The 17,289-nt window shown below is 45.0% G+C and overlaps 1 protein-coding gene across 1 annotated transcript; it reads right to left on the bottom strand.

The window, feature by feature from the left end:
- Positions 1–14,851: 14,851 nt before the first annotated feature.
- Positions 14,852–16,952, bottom strand: LOC117204204 (fork head domain transcription factor slp2-like). Its single transcript, XM_033441392.1, has one exon. It carries the CDS (start codon positions 16,708–16,710, stop codon positions 15,433–15,435), a length of 1,278 nt encoding a protein of 425 aa, XP_033297283.1. The 5' UTR covers positions 16,711–16,952; the 3' UTR covers positions 14,852–15,432.
- Positions 16,953–17,289: the final 337 nt, after the last annotated feature.

The following is a 17,289-nucleotide window of genomic DNA, read 5'->3' as shown; positions in this document are numbered from 1 at the left end:
ACATCGTAAATAGTACGGTCGTCGGTTCTGGCTTCATTCATAAAATTCGACGATTCCGAGAACGGCTAGCTCGTGCGCGAAGCTTCAATGAACCACGCGCTATGACTACTATCTACGATTGAAACCGCGAGACAGCTAACGTTACGGAAATGCCTCGACGAACGACGAACGATTAGTCGTTTCTCTCTGTCGTTTCTTCGTTATCTCGAGTCTAATATTTGTGGAAAAAAGTGGATATAAACGCGTTCGTGGAACGATAAGTGTTCGAAAAGGAAGAAACGACGAGTCGAGACGTTTGACCGTGGAGAAAAATACGCGATTCGTATTTTTCTCTCCACGGAAGCTGTCGTTGTCTGAAATCTTGTTCTACGTTTGGAAACACCGATACCTAGGAAAACGATCGAAAACGTAATTTGACAAACTCGAAGTAAAACGTAGTTCTGTTGGTTTTAGTTGCTCGGGACGAAGGTGCATGGTTAACGAGAAATTCAAATAAAAAGGATATCGTGATCCATGGTTCAGGGGTGGAAAGTTTATTCTTGCGTGTACGTATTAACGGCTGATTTGGTGCGGAGCAACGTTCGCAAGGGGTTCGAAACGATCATGAAAACGTGTCTACATACTCGATGTGTTAACCCGTTGCCCATTTGAACAGCTCTTGTGACCCTTTAAAACAAACAGGACGTCGCCTAGGGAACAAAGATTCGGGAACGAGTAGCGGAGAAATGAAAACGAAGAGAAAAAGACGGAGCAAAAGGGCGAACGAAGGAGATTTATCGGGTTTAAACCCTCTGATGCTCGATTTCGTAAGTGGCGCGTATTATGTATACAAGTGGCACAGCTGTGGAACAAAACGACCCCCATTATTCTCAGGACTTGTACCACTATTAACGGGAATCGATGCAACTACATCGTATTGTACATCGTTGTTCGATAATGATTACCCATCGTACGATGGATCTATTGTTCGTTCTACGAAATGATCAAATGGCACTACGAAAAAATGATTAATGCTAATCGGTAATTTAAGACTCGTTTCTGTGCATATAACGACATCGCTAACGAAACGTAGCGATATAATATTTGTGAAAACTTAACACTCTGTTCTTAATAATCGTTTCTACGAAGCTGTTGTTACGAATATTTCATATTGCGTTGGCGATTAAATATCGATAGTAACAAGGGACGTAACTCGCGTGGATGAATAAATAAAAACTGACTCTGTTGTGCTACAGCTGAAAACTCGAACCGGTAAAACGTGAAATTTCACTACGCTTTCTCCTATTCCTGCGATCTCGTGGAAATTCTCGAATACTCGAACAAATTTTTTTAACGAATAAATTCGTCGTTAAATTATACGAGCAAGGTTTGGAAAATTTGTGAAATTTTGCAATTAACGATGTTTACGAATCTGGGATAACGAAGATGTAACGACGAAATGTTTGGAAAATTGTAATTTGGAGAAATTTTTCGTTTGCACGTACGAATGGATAACACTGACTCGATACAGAGGAATGATCGAATTTATTTATTTATACTTGTTACACGGATCGCATCTTTTCGTACAGACAGACCTCGATATAAAGAAACGAACGATCAACGATTAAATTAAACTACACGCGATACGGGAATAAAAACGTATTACGCAGATACGACGTTTCCAAGATGTTTCTTAAACACGAGCTACAATTACGAGTCGAGTAGATTGGCATGTTTGCAGATACGATTGATGCAGCTATTAGAGGCATAGTTAGTCCTGTACGGAGATGCGTGGAGTAATGGAAACTTCCTGAGAGCCCTAGACGAAGCATCAAGCTGAAAAAGCTGCGGAATTTCTGTCTATGTAGTGGTTTAAGAACGGATCGTAGTCGTCGAAACGAACTTACCGATTTCGTAGAAACCCGAACGCAGAAACGTAAAAACCTGCGTTGAATTTTCTCGATGGAATCGGCGTGCGTCCGGTAACGCGCGTCCAACGACGATGGATCGAACGGAACGTACCGAATCGAGATGTTTCGTTAAAGCGCAGAGTCGACGTAGTTTGCCTTTCAACGCCAACGACGGAGATTGAAATCTGGAAAAGTATCGCGTACGATTGTTCGCGCGGAGATAGAAATACGTAGACCGACTAACCGACCGCGTAAACCGAAAAGAACCAACTGATCGATCGGCGATTGGATTTCTATGGAACAGCGAAGAGAGCGGAACGCGTTGTCGCGCCGTGTCGCGCTCGGCGATGGGTCAAGGTAAAAAGGGGAGACGGAAAAAATGATCGGTAGAGAGAATGCAGTGGGTGGCACGCGCCCAATGCCGTAACTTTAATATATAAACGCTTAACAGGCTTGGTGTAACACGAGACACATCGGAAGGGACGTCAGCCGAGTGTCACTCAGTCATTCAGTCAGCTCCACTCGTTTCGTGCTCTCCTCTCGCTCGGCGAGGCTCTTCTTCTCTCGCTCTCCCTCTGCCATTCTTGCGGTAAGTGTTAGCGCGAGTATGCCAGCACGCAACGCGCACGTACGCACGCGCACGCGTACCCGCACTCGCACTCCTATTCCGAAGGATGAGATCGAGTTCCGAGCAAACCGCGATAACATCCGAGGGGAGAAAGAACACGAGCCTTATCTACCGCGTTAATTCGTTCTATTCTCTTTCTCTCTCTCTCTCTCTCTCGCCTTTCCTCTTTCCTTTCGTCCACCAGATCCCATTCGTCGGTCCGAAAATCTGCTTTTGGTTTTTCACGATCAATCGTCTGGTGCGTTGCTAGAACACGCTCGTTCTCACGGGTATCCGACCAACGATGCAAGACGCTACACTTGATCTCTCAATTAGACGCTTCGTACGCTCTCTTATCCACCCGTGTTCCGACGTTACACGAAACACCTCGCACGTATCTGACACAAGACTTAAACGAGATCGTCCGTTAGACGCATGCGGAGTGCGGTGAACGACGCGTTCACGCGGACCTTGTGTGATTCGTTACGAAGAAACTGAAAGGAACAAAAGCGGAATAAAGTTTCTTTGCTACGTGCGATCTTCGCTAGTCGATGTCGCGTATATTTGCACGATGTATAGTAATCTGTCTGGTACACGCGTCTGGTAGATTTTCCAATTTACTTTCCTCGGCGATATATATGCGATCTTTACTACGAGAGTCTAGTAAATAAGCGAAAATAATAAGCAAAAACGCATTCTCTTCAAACTCTCTCAAAACGCTCGCCTTTTCTTTGTCTCTCGATGTTACCGTCGTGAAATTGCGAACGAAACTTATCGACCGAGTTCGTATCGTACGATCGTTTCTCCGCTGTCACTAAATGAACAAGTAGAAGTTTCAAATCACAAAAAAATACTGGTGGATACAGAAACCATAATAAAATAAGAGAGAACATTAAACCGACAGAACTCAACAATAACACAGGTGTAAACTGTAAATACTGTAAATATTTGTAAATAAACCTATTTGACATCCCGCCCCTCCCTCTCATCCCACCCCTCCCCAAAGTTACACAGCACCCAAAAAGCAGACTACCGAAGCGTCCTGTTTTGCGACCAAGTTTTCAGGACAGAAAAAAGAATACATAAAAAAAGCTCCGCTCCCCAGCGACTTAAACCCAAAAATTGTATTATACAACGAAAAATGTACATAATACAGCATGGCTACGTCGTACCGCCGCGTGTCGGTACCTTTGCCTAATATATCATTACAAAAATTCACCGTTTATTGTGAATATGTAATAAATAAACAACTTTAAATCGTAAAAAAAGAATTTTCATAATGTAATTTGTACGAATCATCGTCACGCACACGATATATACATATGTAAAAATTATTTTAAAGTACGACGCAACGATCCGATCGATCTCGAAAAAGAAAAGCCAAAAATCTAAATGTAAAGTTCTGTCTGTTCGCAAGTCGCCCCGAAATCTTTCGATCGACCTCCGATTTTTACCTAATCGCTCGGAGGAAAGGAGAGTAAAGGGAAGGGACAGAGGGTTGGAAGGGTGAAAAAGGGGGAAAGGAAGGGGGATGGCTGTGAAAGAGAGGATAGCAACGCGGTTAAATGCCACGAGACTCGAGTACCGCTGGACCTCTGGTTTAAATGGTCATTTGTTAGAGACGCGGGAGACAGAATGGGAGAAAGCAACGGTACAAAGACACGAGCCTTGATTGCACTTTAATTCACCTTCTCCTTCTTTCGTTCCCTCTGATCTATTCTATACTCGAGCACGATCGCACCAGTCGTTTAAGCAGGAAGCGCGTCCCTAGGGAACCGAGAGTCTCAGCTTTCATCGACGAGAAAAGTTTTCAGATTCGTCTATCCCATCGACGATGGTCTACGTGTTTCGATTTGTCTTACGAAGCAGCCTGTGTATGTGAGCGTTGTATGCCGGTGTTACGTATCGAAATATACAGGGTGGTTGGTAACTGGCGGTACAAGCGGAAAGGGGGTGATTCTACGCGAAAAAACAAGTCGAAAATCTAGAATACAAATTTTTTTTTTTTAATTTTTCCATCGAGACAACGATCTACAGTGAGATATATAACGTACCGCACGCGTACCGAGCGAAAATTCAAAGTCGATTTTCTCGAAAACAAAGCCTCGAACGAAAAATTTTTATTCTATATTTTCCACTCCTTTTTTCGCGTAGAATCACCCCCTTTCCGCTTGTACCATCAGTTACCAACCACCCTGTATATTTAAACACTAGAGTTAATTGTTTGGAAGCTAATGGTAAAAGAAAGTAGTAAGTTTGATGATAAGTTACAAATTGTTGATACTACTTGAAATGATTGATGATAATTGAAAATAAAATTTTCGCTTTAACACGAAGACAAACTGATAACTGTCGTTACGAAATAGCACGTGTCGTAAAAAATGGAATACGTTTGTTCGATTATACTTTTCCTTATACTTTGTTTTCTTAAAGACTACAAATATCCGGTGTCGTTTTGTAAGAAAGAGCAACGTTTTTCGGGGATACTGCAAGATTTTCTTTTAAAATAAAAATATGTTTCAGCGCGCCGGTTTACGCGTAACTCGTGCGCGATAACTTGAATCGAGCCAACGTTGCGTTCAAAACGAATAAATTGTATTTAAAATGCCTGCGTAGAAGATATAAATAACGACAATGAAAAAATTATCGTAGATATGATACGAACTTAATTGATTCGTTGATTAATTGTGTTTGTAACTTTATAACGGCAACATAGAAAAAACAAAGAAGCGGAAAAAATCGGAAGCCCGTCGTTATACAAACAACTCTCAGCTGATCTATTGCGCCAAGCAATTAACCTCTTTCGCTTGTCGGATCTCTCTGAGGCTAAGGTTTCTTTCCTTATCTGCCGAATGAATTAAAACACGAATTAAAATGAATTTGTTTTCAGTAATATGTATAAGCCACGTGGTTCTTTCGTCCTCTGCACACTGCGTATCCACTGCCTACGGACGTACGTCGTACGAAACATCCTGATCCTTAAAAGGATATAATTCTGTTCGTACTGTGAATAATACTTTCCTGTCCGATCAAATGGACTAGCTTTCGCATAATAATTAGCTAAGATACAATATATGCAAACGGTTATATTTACAACGTTATAAAAATGTCATTAGAATTATACGATAAAATTATTCGATACCGCGATTATTCGCGCACTGACCGTTCTAGATATGTCAGTCAAGCGCTTTAATTATTAACGTTAGCGCGAAAAGAAACGTTATTTGACAGGATTAAGTTTCATCTGGAGAAACGACTTTACTTACTCGAACAGAAGCATCGCGTAATTCGTTCACATAGTTACGATACAATAGACAAAATTGTTATTGGTCGTGATACAAGCTACTTCCATCAAGACGATAAATTAAACATAATTTCGCGTTAATGGAGTGTAGAGGATTGTCGATCACTCGGGGGATGGTTGGTTTGCTCGAATAACGACAACACTCGCTGTTGAAAACCATCAAGTGTATTTAAAACGATAAATAAATTAATACAGACAATGATCGCTCGTACTAACAAATTCGCTAAAGACAGCGTGTAAATCGCTAATTAGATCAACTCTTTACGATCGCGTCCGTTTATTTAAACCGGTCGGGGGAGAGCCGGAAAATTCGAATTCGTCTACGTTCGACGGTTGTACGTAGCGACGACATTGTTTCGTCCGAAGTTTATTTATTATTACATTGCGTGTATCCTAACGATATCGTTACTCCGAAGCAAAACAACAACGTGATTTGAATCGTCCTCTAGCTCGTGTGCCGTTACAGGAGTTTAAAAAATGAAATTTCGCAAATGAATGAAATAATCGACAAGTAACGAAATAGAGGAAATTTTCATGGTTTTCTTATCGTAAATTGCGTTTATTCGCCGGAAAGAGTATGTTGCAAAATTTCTTTTACGATATTTCGACAACTCGAACGGATATCCGTGTTCTTGAAGCTAATGCTCTCCCGTAAGGGCACTCGCAGCTTCCAAAAAGCAGTTCCAATTTTTCTTAAATCTATCGAACCTTAACTATTTAATATCGATAGGTGTCGATAACGATTGGTAGCCGTTCGTGGCATTCGTACTATCAAGCGTTATTATACGAAAATTCCTCGTTTAACGCTAGAACTACCGATAGCTAACACGAAGCAATTTCTACCAAAGCCAGTAAAAATGACTAGTCTTTAAAAAATACGTAATAATAAAATATTTTTATACTTATTGATTTATTACTTTCTCGTAGAAGCAGTTCCACGTTACGTAGTACATTTTTGGTACTATTAATCCATCCGGGACCACGATCCCTAAACGAGGGTCGACATATTTATAAAATTGTAGAACTAGTCATTTTGATCGCTGTGATATTTCTAGCGTTAGCATCTAGCGATCTGGCGATCGATCCGGAACTTTCCTGATAACTGATGTCGTCATATCGAACGATGCGCGATAAAAATTTGAAAAACGCGTGCAAAGTTGTTCAAAACGAGGAAACTGGTTAATTGGGGTTCGATAAACAGATCGCAGGACCCTTTTACACTTTGACGAGTACCAGTCATTTTCGCTGGTATCGGTATAAGTAGCCTCGATACAAAATTATTTTCAATTCGAATACATAAGAAACAAAATTATTCTTTTAGTTATCGTTGCGAAACTCGTTGCGTGATTGCGGAAGAAAATATAACACGAAGTAGGAATTTGAAAATAAAATTGTAAAACCGGTCAATTTGACTGATATGGTAGTTCTAGTGTTAAAATCAGACAATAAAATAGACCCTTTTACACTTTGTCAATGACAAGTCATTTTCAATGACATTGGTAAAAGTAGCCTCGATACAAAATTATTTTCAGTTTGAATACATAAAAAACAAACTAAAATTCATTATATTATTCCTTTAGTTGTCGTTGCGAAAGTCGTTACATCATTGTGACAGAAAAATATAACACAAAGTAGGAATTTTCGAATAAAATTATAAATCCAGTCAATTAGACCGGTGTGGTAATTGTAGCGTTAATTACTATTTTCAATACCAAAGAAAGTAAATCGGCGATTGTCCATTTCCACCCTACACTCTGTTCGTCCGCCACGCGTTCCTCCGCTTCTCTTCCGTTTTTCCAACGATCCTATAGATTTAGGTGTGTCACTGTATTTCCTCCTCACCGTGTATCATGGCAAGTAATTCCGCGGCACACTGCTGCAAGAAGCTTTCTGCGAGAATTCTCAAGAAACAATTACCGGCCTAAACGAAGCTAATTGAAGTCATTCAAGATCATGGCGAACGCGTCGGTGTCGGTTGGTATGGTGCAGAAGAAGACAAGAACAACACTGTAAACTGCGTTTCGCCGAGTTTACTCGCTGCGTAAACGAGCCACTGCTCGTTTCCACCGCGCCAAATAAAGTTGAATGAAGCGCCTACGAGCGTCTTTCTCGCGCGTCTTAGCCGCGTGTTCGCTCTTCGTCGTTACTCCTTTGCGACACGACACATTTCCGGCCGTTATCGCTCCGTTTATCCCTACCTCGTGCAGTCCCTTCAAACCGTAACAGCCTTTCAACCCCCGTTTTCTCCTTCTGATCTTGATCACGCATGCAGCGTGATCCTTCCTATATTCCCTCGATAAGTGTCGTTCTACCGCAGCGCCGGTTTTTCGTCGATTCGTCGCTCCGTTGCTCCTAATATCGCTCATTTCAATTTTTAATTGCATCTTCGAGCAAATCTTGCACTTCTCGTATTTATAGATACGCTGCTTTAAAGTAATTTATGTACGTCCGTATAAATGTTTTTATACAGGGTGGTCGGTAACTGGTGGTAAAAATTTTTTTTTTAATCTCTCCATCGAGACAACGATCTACAGTGAGATCCGTCATAACGTACCGCACGCGTATCGAGCGAAAATTCAAAGTGGATTTTCTCGAAAACAAAGCCACGAACGAACAATTTTTATTGTATATTTTCGACTTCTTTTTTCGCGTAGAATCCCCACCCCCTTTCCGCCTGTACCACCAGTTACCAACCACCCTGTATATACAATAGAATTTTACATTTAAAGTTATCAAAGCTGTCGTCTTTTCCATTTAAATATAATTTATAACAATATTCTCATATAGAGTTTGACCAAATTTTCGAAGATGAAATTTAACAGATATATTGTTACTTTTTCAGAGAACGATGTATCAGAAGCTGAGCGAAGACTTACTTTACGAAATACATCTCACGCGTGAAAATGAAATAGCAACACATACTTTCTTTTAAATTACAAACATCGTTCGATACAGTTATTTCGTTTTTTATTTAAATTATCGTAGCATGCATGGAAAATGTTCGCAAAGTCGTCGCATCGCTCGTAACGCGATCGACGAAAACAGCCTGACAAATAAATCGTGATAGCGTGATGGATGAGTGTTGCGTTACCTTTTTCCAAAAATGAAATTCTCGATCGTTTCTTTATCCGACGTAAAGAAGCATGCGACTGCCAGCATTTATTCCGACGACGTTGGAACGTACGGTTCTTCTTCTGCCTTTCCCTGCTTCCATCCTTTCCAAGCTTTCGTTCGCTCGCGCGCTTTTTCCTCTCCTCCCTCGTTCTGCTTGGAAGTTAACGTTTGAACAGAGACATACGAGCAGCCGCTCATTCATTCGACCATTCGACGGTCGTACATTCATTCGTTCATTCATTCGTTTAACACTTTTGTGCCACACGAAGATACGGGCCGTCTGTCGCGGCGGTACGCGCCTGGGAACCTCTTAACTGTTTTGTATAACGTGATTACTTCAATCCCGTCTCTGCTCTTCCTACCATCCGAATCCGGACTAGGTTTTATTAAGTTTCATGGATCGACACCATACAATCGTAAATTCCTCGATAATTTAATTTATCCGACGACCAGCTAACTGTCCTACACCATTTGCTTAACGGCGATACAGAGATACGATACGTACATCGTATCTTGCGCGAGATTCTTCGCCGAAATATCACGTATCGCTTTCCATACGTCGATCACGACAAAGTAGAAAAATGAATAACAGCATTTGCGACGAGTTATTATTATTCAATTCGACCTACTAAATCGGTTACTCGAGAATATTTGTTATCCTGTAAAATATCGCAAATGTAACCGACTCGTTCGTTGAGATAGAATTGCAAGAAAGATCGGACGATTCCCGATCCGACGATTAAACGCGCAGTTTCTTCCTTCGTACTCGGTCGTGCGTTCGACTAGCGCGTCCTTCGATTCGAACAACGTTCCGCCGAATTTACGACGTTTCTAGAGAAATCGATAGATGCTTCGGCGAAGAAGATGTCTACGGGCAAAAGTGGATTTACGAGGCGAATCGGCGAGGAAATAGGATCGAACGGAAGAAAAATCGTCGATGAGAAGAAATCGCGATAAAGTAAGAGAAAACGAAAAGAAAAGGTGAAGACGTAGCTGGATGGAAAGTGGGCGTCTCGGAGAACGAAGGAGACGCGACTGAAAGCCCGCAAACTGGTTCGCTCCAGACGAGCAATCGCGAGCTCGTAATTGCTACCAACCGTGCGGAGGTGGCGAGGAATATGGCGCTGTTAGCGGCCGACGAGCGTCTTCTCTTAACCCTTCTTCCTCGCTTAAATAAGTTAACCGAGTCATCTTGCGACAGTACGAACACGGCTACTTACATAGGTACGCGGCCTTACGTCATGCGCGCGTGGCCGACCAACAGGGTACTTGATACTATCCTTGAATCTTGCTCGAAATTGACCGCGATCAAAGTGCCACGTCAACATTCTCTACGCGGTACCACTTATATCCAGCTCGTCGGCGTCACGAAAATCAACCGGACTTCCGCTCGCGGCGATTCTTCGGCGGAAGATCGATGACTCGACCGACGATTACGCCCATACGTCATCGTTCTCTTCTCTCGCGCGAGTTCACCGTTTTCTTGGAACCACTCGCGAGTCGTTTAGCTCGAGTCTTCTATTCACGTGCTCGCTAGAATTAAACCGGAAAAGATTTACGATACGTGGTACGAACCGAACGTCCATGGCCGCTGGACGATGGCGAGCTTACTCCACGCGGATCGTAAGCAACGATCTCTACGCACCGTATTTCACGAAAACGCGAGTATCGAAGCTTCTCGAGTAGCGCGATTTCTCTGATTAATCACGGCGGTACGTAGGTTCCGCTCGTACGGAACAACAGGCGGCAAAGGCGAACGTTGAGCGAAGCAGAGGCGAAACGAAATCTCGAAGAACGTTGGCGGACGAGCGGCGGAAGTTGGCAGGAGGATCGACGCGGTTGGAGAGAAACGGCGGAACGCGTTCCGAATAAACCGCAAATCGGCCACCATCGCGCTCACCGCGCATCCCCATAGGCTAGAAATTCGGCCGGAATGCCTGTTATTCCCCTCGGTGACTAGGGGATAGCTACCCCTGCGGGAAAGAGGAGACCTTCTGCTCGAGAGCAAAACCAGTCTATTCCTTTCTCTGCGTGAACGTGCGTCTCTAACACGGCTGAAAAAGAGAGGGGGAGGGCGAAACTGCACGCAACGATCCCCACAACGCGTATACGTGTATGCATCCACGGATGAAAATAATGTAACACGCTGCCATTGAAATCTATTGACGCGCCACCCCAAAACGCGTCGCACATGTGTGATGCGCCCATTCTATTTATACCAATTTCGTGCGAGAGAAGAGTACGCGTGTTCCTGACTCTTGCGAGAACGCAAAATGGCGATGTCAAAATAACCGTAGGCAATTTTGAAAGCGAGCTACGAAACCGGCCGCGCCACGCAACCTATACGCGCTCTTTGTACGACGATTCGCGTGGTTCGATGGAAGGCAATTTCATCGGCGTACCAAGGGACGACCGTCCAACGCGTGGAATGCGAATACCTTTTTATCGTGCGAATAACGCGACAATCATCTGGTATTAGCGAAATGGTATTACAAGGGCCCCGAAAGGCATCACGGCAACCCTAGTCAGACCGACTCTGCGACTAACGCTGACGACATCGACAATAATGTAATAGCGCAAAGTAATTCAGCGAGTTACCGACTACTTACTAAAATGCCAGGAACACTTTATGATCTTTACGCGTTTTGCAGACCCTGCTGCGCCGTTATCAGATATAAATAGAGATTACGCGCGTTGTCCGAATCAAAGCTACTCCTTCCAAAGAAATTTCAACTTCGCGTTGCTAAATCGAAGTCGAGAAATCCGCGAACCTCTTAGCCTCGCGTCCAGACACCAGTTAACGTTACTTTTTTTTTTTTTTTTTTGCTCAGTCGTACGTAATTAGCAGGAGAAATTGGGAGAAACGCGGTAAAATAAACGATTCGATACGAACGTACTTTCGCAATTGCGGCGACTCGCGGTTGCCGAGAGCAGAGATTCGTGGAACAAAAGCGATTAAGGCGCGGAGGATCGGACGAAACGATGGAAAGTAGCGGCAATCGAGACGAAACGCGCGATACGAAGGATAACCGCACCGACGAAGCGTGGACAAAGGACAAACTATTTCGAATTTATCCGTGCGGATAGAGAAGAACGTCTATCGTATACACCGGAGAAGTAACACGCCCATAGAGGACTCGCCACTTGGACCAATTGACCACGCAAGTGTTTATCGTCCCCTTCGACTACGTGATGCTATGCAACATTCGTTTAATCTCGCTTTATACGTCGCTGACAAGCGTTATCGGTTCGGTGATAATGCGCAGTGGCAGCACGCTAATATATTCCTGTAATTACAGGCAGAATTTCCGATCCGCCACCAGGCTGTCGTTAAATCGAACGTCTAAGTTGCGATAATACGAATTTCAAACGCCAGCGCTATAAATCTAACGCAATTTACAGGACGCTTGAAATTCGCGTATCGGTACACGGTACGCGTGTACGTACTTTTTCTCCTTGTGTTGCTGTATCCAGGAAACCGTACGATTTTATTAGAACGTTTACGTGGATCGATCGATGTCGGAAATATAGAAACAGTTATCTACTTTATAATTCTCGCGATAAAAGTATCTCGCGTTAATCGCCACAGGACACGATGTCGACAACATCGTTAAGAGTAGAGCGACGGAAAAACGAGCAAAGTATTTTTTACGCTTCTTGCCTATCCTTTAAAATATACCGTTGAACCGATCTTGCTATCGAATTACCATACGCGTACATATTTTTATCTTACTCGTTAAACGGAATAATTCTATCAAACGTCTAATGCTGACGCGCTCTCCGTTACGCGTAAAAACTGTATCGCGCATCGATCACGTTTATGTACTGCGAAAATACCAACTCGTTGAAAAAAAAGGATGGAATCGCAAATGTAAACGATTTACGGAGAAGCTGCTATTTTTGCATCTTACGAATCGTTGGTTTTTATCTAGCAGGAACGAACGTTCCTATTATAAAACAGCGTTTAAAGCTGGAAACGCGTGAGTATGGTTTTCACGCGCGGTACCGACGGAACGATATTCCATTTGACGCGTAATTAGAATAAAACGCATCGACAGCGGTGGTGGAGAGAGCGAAGCATAGAATCGAACAGCTTTGGAAGAATGCAAAGTACGCGTTGGAGCGGAGAAGCCGCGCGGGTCACAATCTCATCTACGGATCCTAATCGGTCGTCTATCTCGTTCTCCTTCTGTTTCTCGCGTGTTTCTCGGCCCTTCAAACGCTTAAACCCTCCGTTCGACGTACGCCAGTGTACGCTATTATCTTATTTACGCCTCATTGTCTCAATGTATCATAGCAATATCCAGCGACCGCTCGTACCGAGCAACAACACGCTGCCGAGTCGTGTCCACGTGAAAGTAGCCCGCCTAGAGTTTCCATCGAATCGGCGTTCCTACGCGAATCCTAATCTCCGGCGTCGCCCTTCGACGATGCGCGTCGAAAGTCGCTAACGCGATCTCGTCGATCTCTAAAGGATCGAAAACGTTTGTCGATAGTCGTTCGATGGAGATTTGCCTTGGCGATAAGAGGAAGAGCGTCGAATCGATGAAATTGTACAAAGACGAACAACGTTGTTTGTTCGCGATGCGAGCGAGGGAAGGCGATGGAAATTAGAAAACTCGTAGAATTTCAGCTTGAGACGTTTCGTAGGACGTGATCGAATTAGAAAAGAAAATCCACATCGCGATGGTTATCGCGTGTTTCCATCGAGTTTAGAAGAGTTCGCTCGCATCGCGTTATACGCGCGTCAACCAACGAATCATTCGGAATACGTAAAAGTGGGAAAAGAGGATACAGTTTCCGAGTGCTGCGAATTACCCTAACGCGGATGTAACGCGGAATCGCGTGTTCTTTCCTTCGGTACAAGAACCAGTTGTATCTTTACCGTTGCTCCGTTCCTTGAGAAGACAAATCGACTGGTCTTTAACGTTTCGACGGACGACGAAGAGGATCGTTGTCGTCGTACAGCGAGGAAATAGGAGCCGGATCGACTAAGGCAAATTGCAATTCGACGATCTTGTCGATGACTCGTGAGATTATGTTTAATCAGCAAGATGTTTTTACGTTTACTGTATTTTTTCAAAGAATTTCCTTGCGCTCCACGCTATGCTGCACGAGATCCAGTCTCTCCAGTAGCCGATGGAAAAATGGCTAACAAAAAGGACGATCGACAACGTCGCGACAATTACGAGGTCGATGCCGACGAGTATTTCGATCGGACGTGTACATCTTGCCACTTTAGTAGGAAGAAACGGAGAAGAAGGTCAACGTAGAAACCAAACAGAAACGAAACAACCAAAGGAGAGAAAAGCGGAGTCGACTAGAAGGACGAAGCCGACGACTACGTCGGACTAAGAGAGGCTGGAGCCAGGCTAATTTGGTGAAATCAAAGACCACAAAGGAATATCCACGAAGGCCACTAAAAAATGGTTTTATGGTTATATTGAAGCACTAAACCGATAGAGAATTTCGAAGCTTCGACCTCGCTTCGTTACTCCGTTATCCATTGACTTTACCCGAACGAAACTTTTATCCCGCGCTATGTTTTGACAGCCGTTGGGTTCTGCCTGTTACTTTTACGATGCCCGTCGACGAAGCTTCGTTGCGTGCTCCGTGGAAATTTACTACGTCGAGCCTATCGCTCGCGCATATTCGAGCAACTGGACGAGCGTGTAATTGTTGGAAATCCTAGAACAACGTTGACGCGCAAAAATGATCAGGATCAGCCGTGCGCAAAGAAGGTTAAACTTTCGGAGTTGGAACAACGCGCTTGCGGTAATCCGACGATTTTACTTTCCCTTGGGATCGAACGTAACGAACGAACAAACGAATAAAGGATTCGACGACTAGAACGTGTCTCGAGCGAATCGACGAAAGGATCGATCGGTAATGGGACGAGTGAGAAAGAGGTTGGAAGGTAATCGTAAAGCACAAGGCAAAATTTCTAAAAAAAGCTTTAAACATTTATTTTAACGATTATATACACGCTGCTAGAGCAACATATTCGCGATTTCTTGGCTTGTATACATATATACACGTGTCGTGTGCATAACTTATACGAATAACAATGATCGATTATGTACATAGTTTAACGATCGGCGACGAGAGATCGTCTAAACGAATCTTGCCTTATATTTACAATTATCATTATATTACTCTTCTACGATTTAGCTCGGCAGGATATCGTCGTTCGATGTCGCGGGATTCGTGCTCGATCGACGTAATTCGATACATCTTAAAAGCTAGTATTTACAGAAATCAGCCTAAGAGGAAAAGAAAGTAAACGTAGGTACAATATCACCGTGTACACGTATTAACTGGGTCGAGAGGAGAGAAACTGGCGATAACGTTGCAACATGCGCGCGAACGCACTCCGATACGGAGCGGAGGAATCGCGAGTGGCGAGTCGATCGGTGTTCAAGGCTCGTCGAAGCTACGTACGTTGCCGGGGCCCCGGTATCGTAACCGCTGTACGGGCGTTACGCGAAAAACGACCGAAACTAGACTAGCGAGATCGTTCAGCTTTGCCTTCCGGTGAGAACTGTGATCGGTTTCAGCAGTAGTTGAGGCGGACTGTGCGGAAGAGATCTCGGTTGCTGAACAACGGCGGTATTACAGACGGTTATGGGAGGCGAGTTCGGCGACATCGGTTCCGGACTGCTTCCTGGCGACGCCGTAGCCGATGTCGCCAAAAGCGGCGGCTGGTTCACGTGATATCTGGCTGGCTGCTGATTGTGAGCGAACACCGCGGCGCTACTCTGATGCTGTTGATGCGCCGCCAACGATCTGAGGGTCGAGTAGAAGTCGTAGGGGCTGCCGGAGACGGGAATGGCGGATGTCGCGATGCCGGTCGGATATCCAGCGGCGGTCGGCGGCTGCAGCAACCTCTCCATGGAGAACGGGCCGTGTTGCGGGGACGCGGCTGTGGCCGGCAACGGTTGCGGTTTGCAAGGTAAATTGGTGGCCGAACTGGTCGCCGCGCCGGGCAATAAACTCGCTGGATATCCGGCGGGTGTGGAGTAGGCTCCGGTCGCTGGCGGATAACCGGCGGCCCGATGAAGATAAGGCAGCGTGTAGAGGGACGCTGGCCATCCCGGGGGAGCGTACGCCGATGGATACAGTCCACCGAGGACCACGCTCCTCTTGAACGCGGCCAATCGCGATCTGGAAGCCGCCGTGGTTCTTCGACGAAGCTTACCGGTCGTGCCACCGATGAACACGTCCTCGGAGCTCGGGTCTAGCATCCAATAATTTCCTTTTCCCGGGTCGTCGTAGTGTCGGGGAACTTTAACGAAACACTTGTTCAGCGAGAGATTGTGTCTGATGGAATTTTGCCAGCCCTGTTTGTTGTTCTCGTAGTAGGGGAAATGGCGCATTATGTACTCGTAGATGCCGTTCAGAGTGAGCCTCTTCTCCGGACTTTGACGGATGGCCATCATGATGAGAGCGTTGTAACTGTAAGGCGGCTTCTCGCACTTCTTCTTGTCGTCCGCCTGTCGATCCTTCGAGTCCTTCTGCTCGGACGAGTTGGCGGCAGTGTTGACGGCGTTCCTGGAGCAGTCCAAGGGCGGCGTCTCGGTGCCGCCGTCCCCGGTCACGTCCAGATCGCTCGAATCTTCGCTATCGTCGACGTGGCTGATCTCCGGTGACGCGGATCGCCTGACGGTCGGGGCCGGTGTTCCCGCGCACGCCTCCGGCAGGATGCTACGAATACTGAAACTGCTTTTGAGAACAACGCGCGGCGACGGCGACGCTGTCACCGTTTCCTGCTCGCCCGATCCTTCCATATTCACCATACTTTCAACACGTGTCGTTGGAATAATTCGCACTTTTCCAATCGCCAAGAACGAAAGCGACCGGCTCTGTCACTACGATGTTCACACAGCAAATTCCCTTTCCAGAAGCATTTGAACGCACAACGAACACTGCTCGCGATCGACCAATACGCTTCACCCAAGTACCTTTTTATTCACCCGCTTAGTCCTTCGCACGACCGATAAGAGAGGACCGATGTTGCCTGTCGGAGTTATGCCGCGTATTTGCTGTCATCCCCGCCACTCACCCTATATATATGGCTACGGTAGCCACACCTCCTTAATCCCCGATCTCCTGTACACGGACTAATCCCACCAATCGTCGTTCAGGTTGGCGTTTTCAACCGGCGACGTCCTTCTTCCCCACTATGCCGCTTTGCGGCCAATGTTTGACAGTAAACTGTGCAAACAGCGCGCAGCGTTACAACGGAGGCAGGGATTTCGAAGGTGGCCGATCGTAGCCAGCCTCGAAGGTGGGGAGCGCAGCCGCGACTCGACTCCGAGCCGCCAACTCCCGTATACAAACAAATCCAAACGCGATATCTGTATTTCTACGCCCTC

This window comes from Bombus bifarius, unplaced genomic scaffold, assembly GCF_011952205.1.
Source record: "Bombus bifarius isolate JDL3187 unplaced genomic scaffold, Bbif_JDL3187 scf7180000007977, whole genome shotgun sequence".
Lineage (NCBI taxonomy): Eukaryota > Metazoa > Arthropoda > Insecta > Hymenoptera > Apidae > Bombus > Bombus bifarius.
Note: the sequence above shows the minus strand (reverse complement) of the source record. Positions and strands in the feature narration are given on the sequence as shown.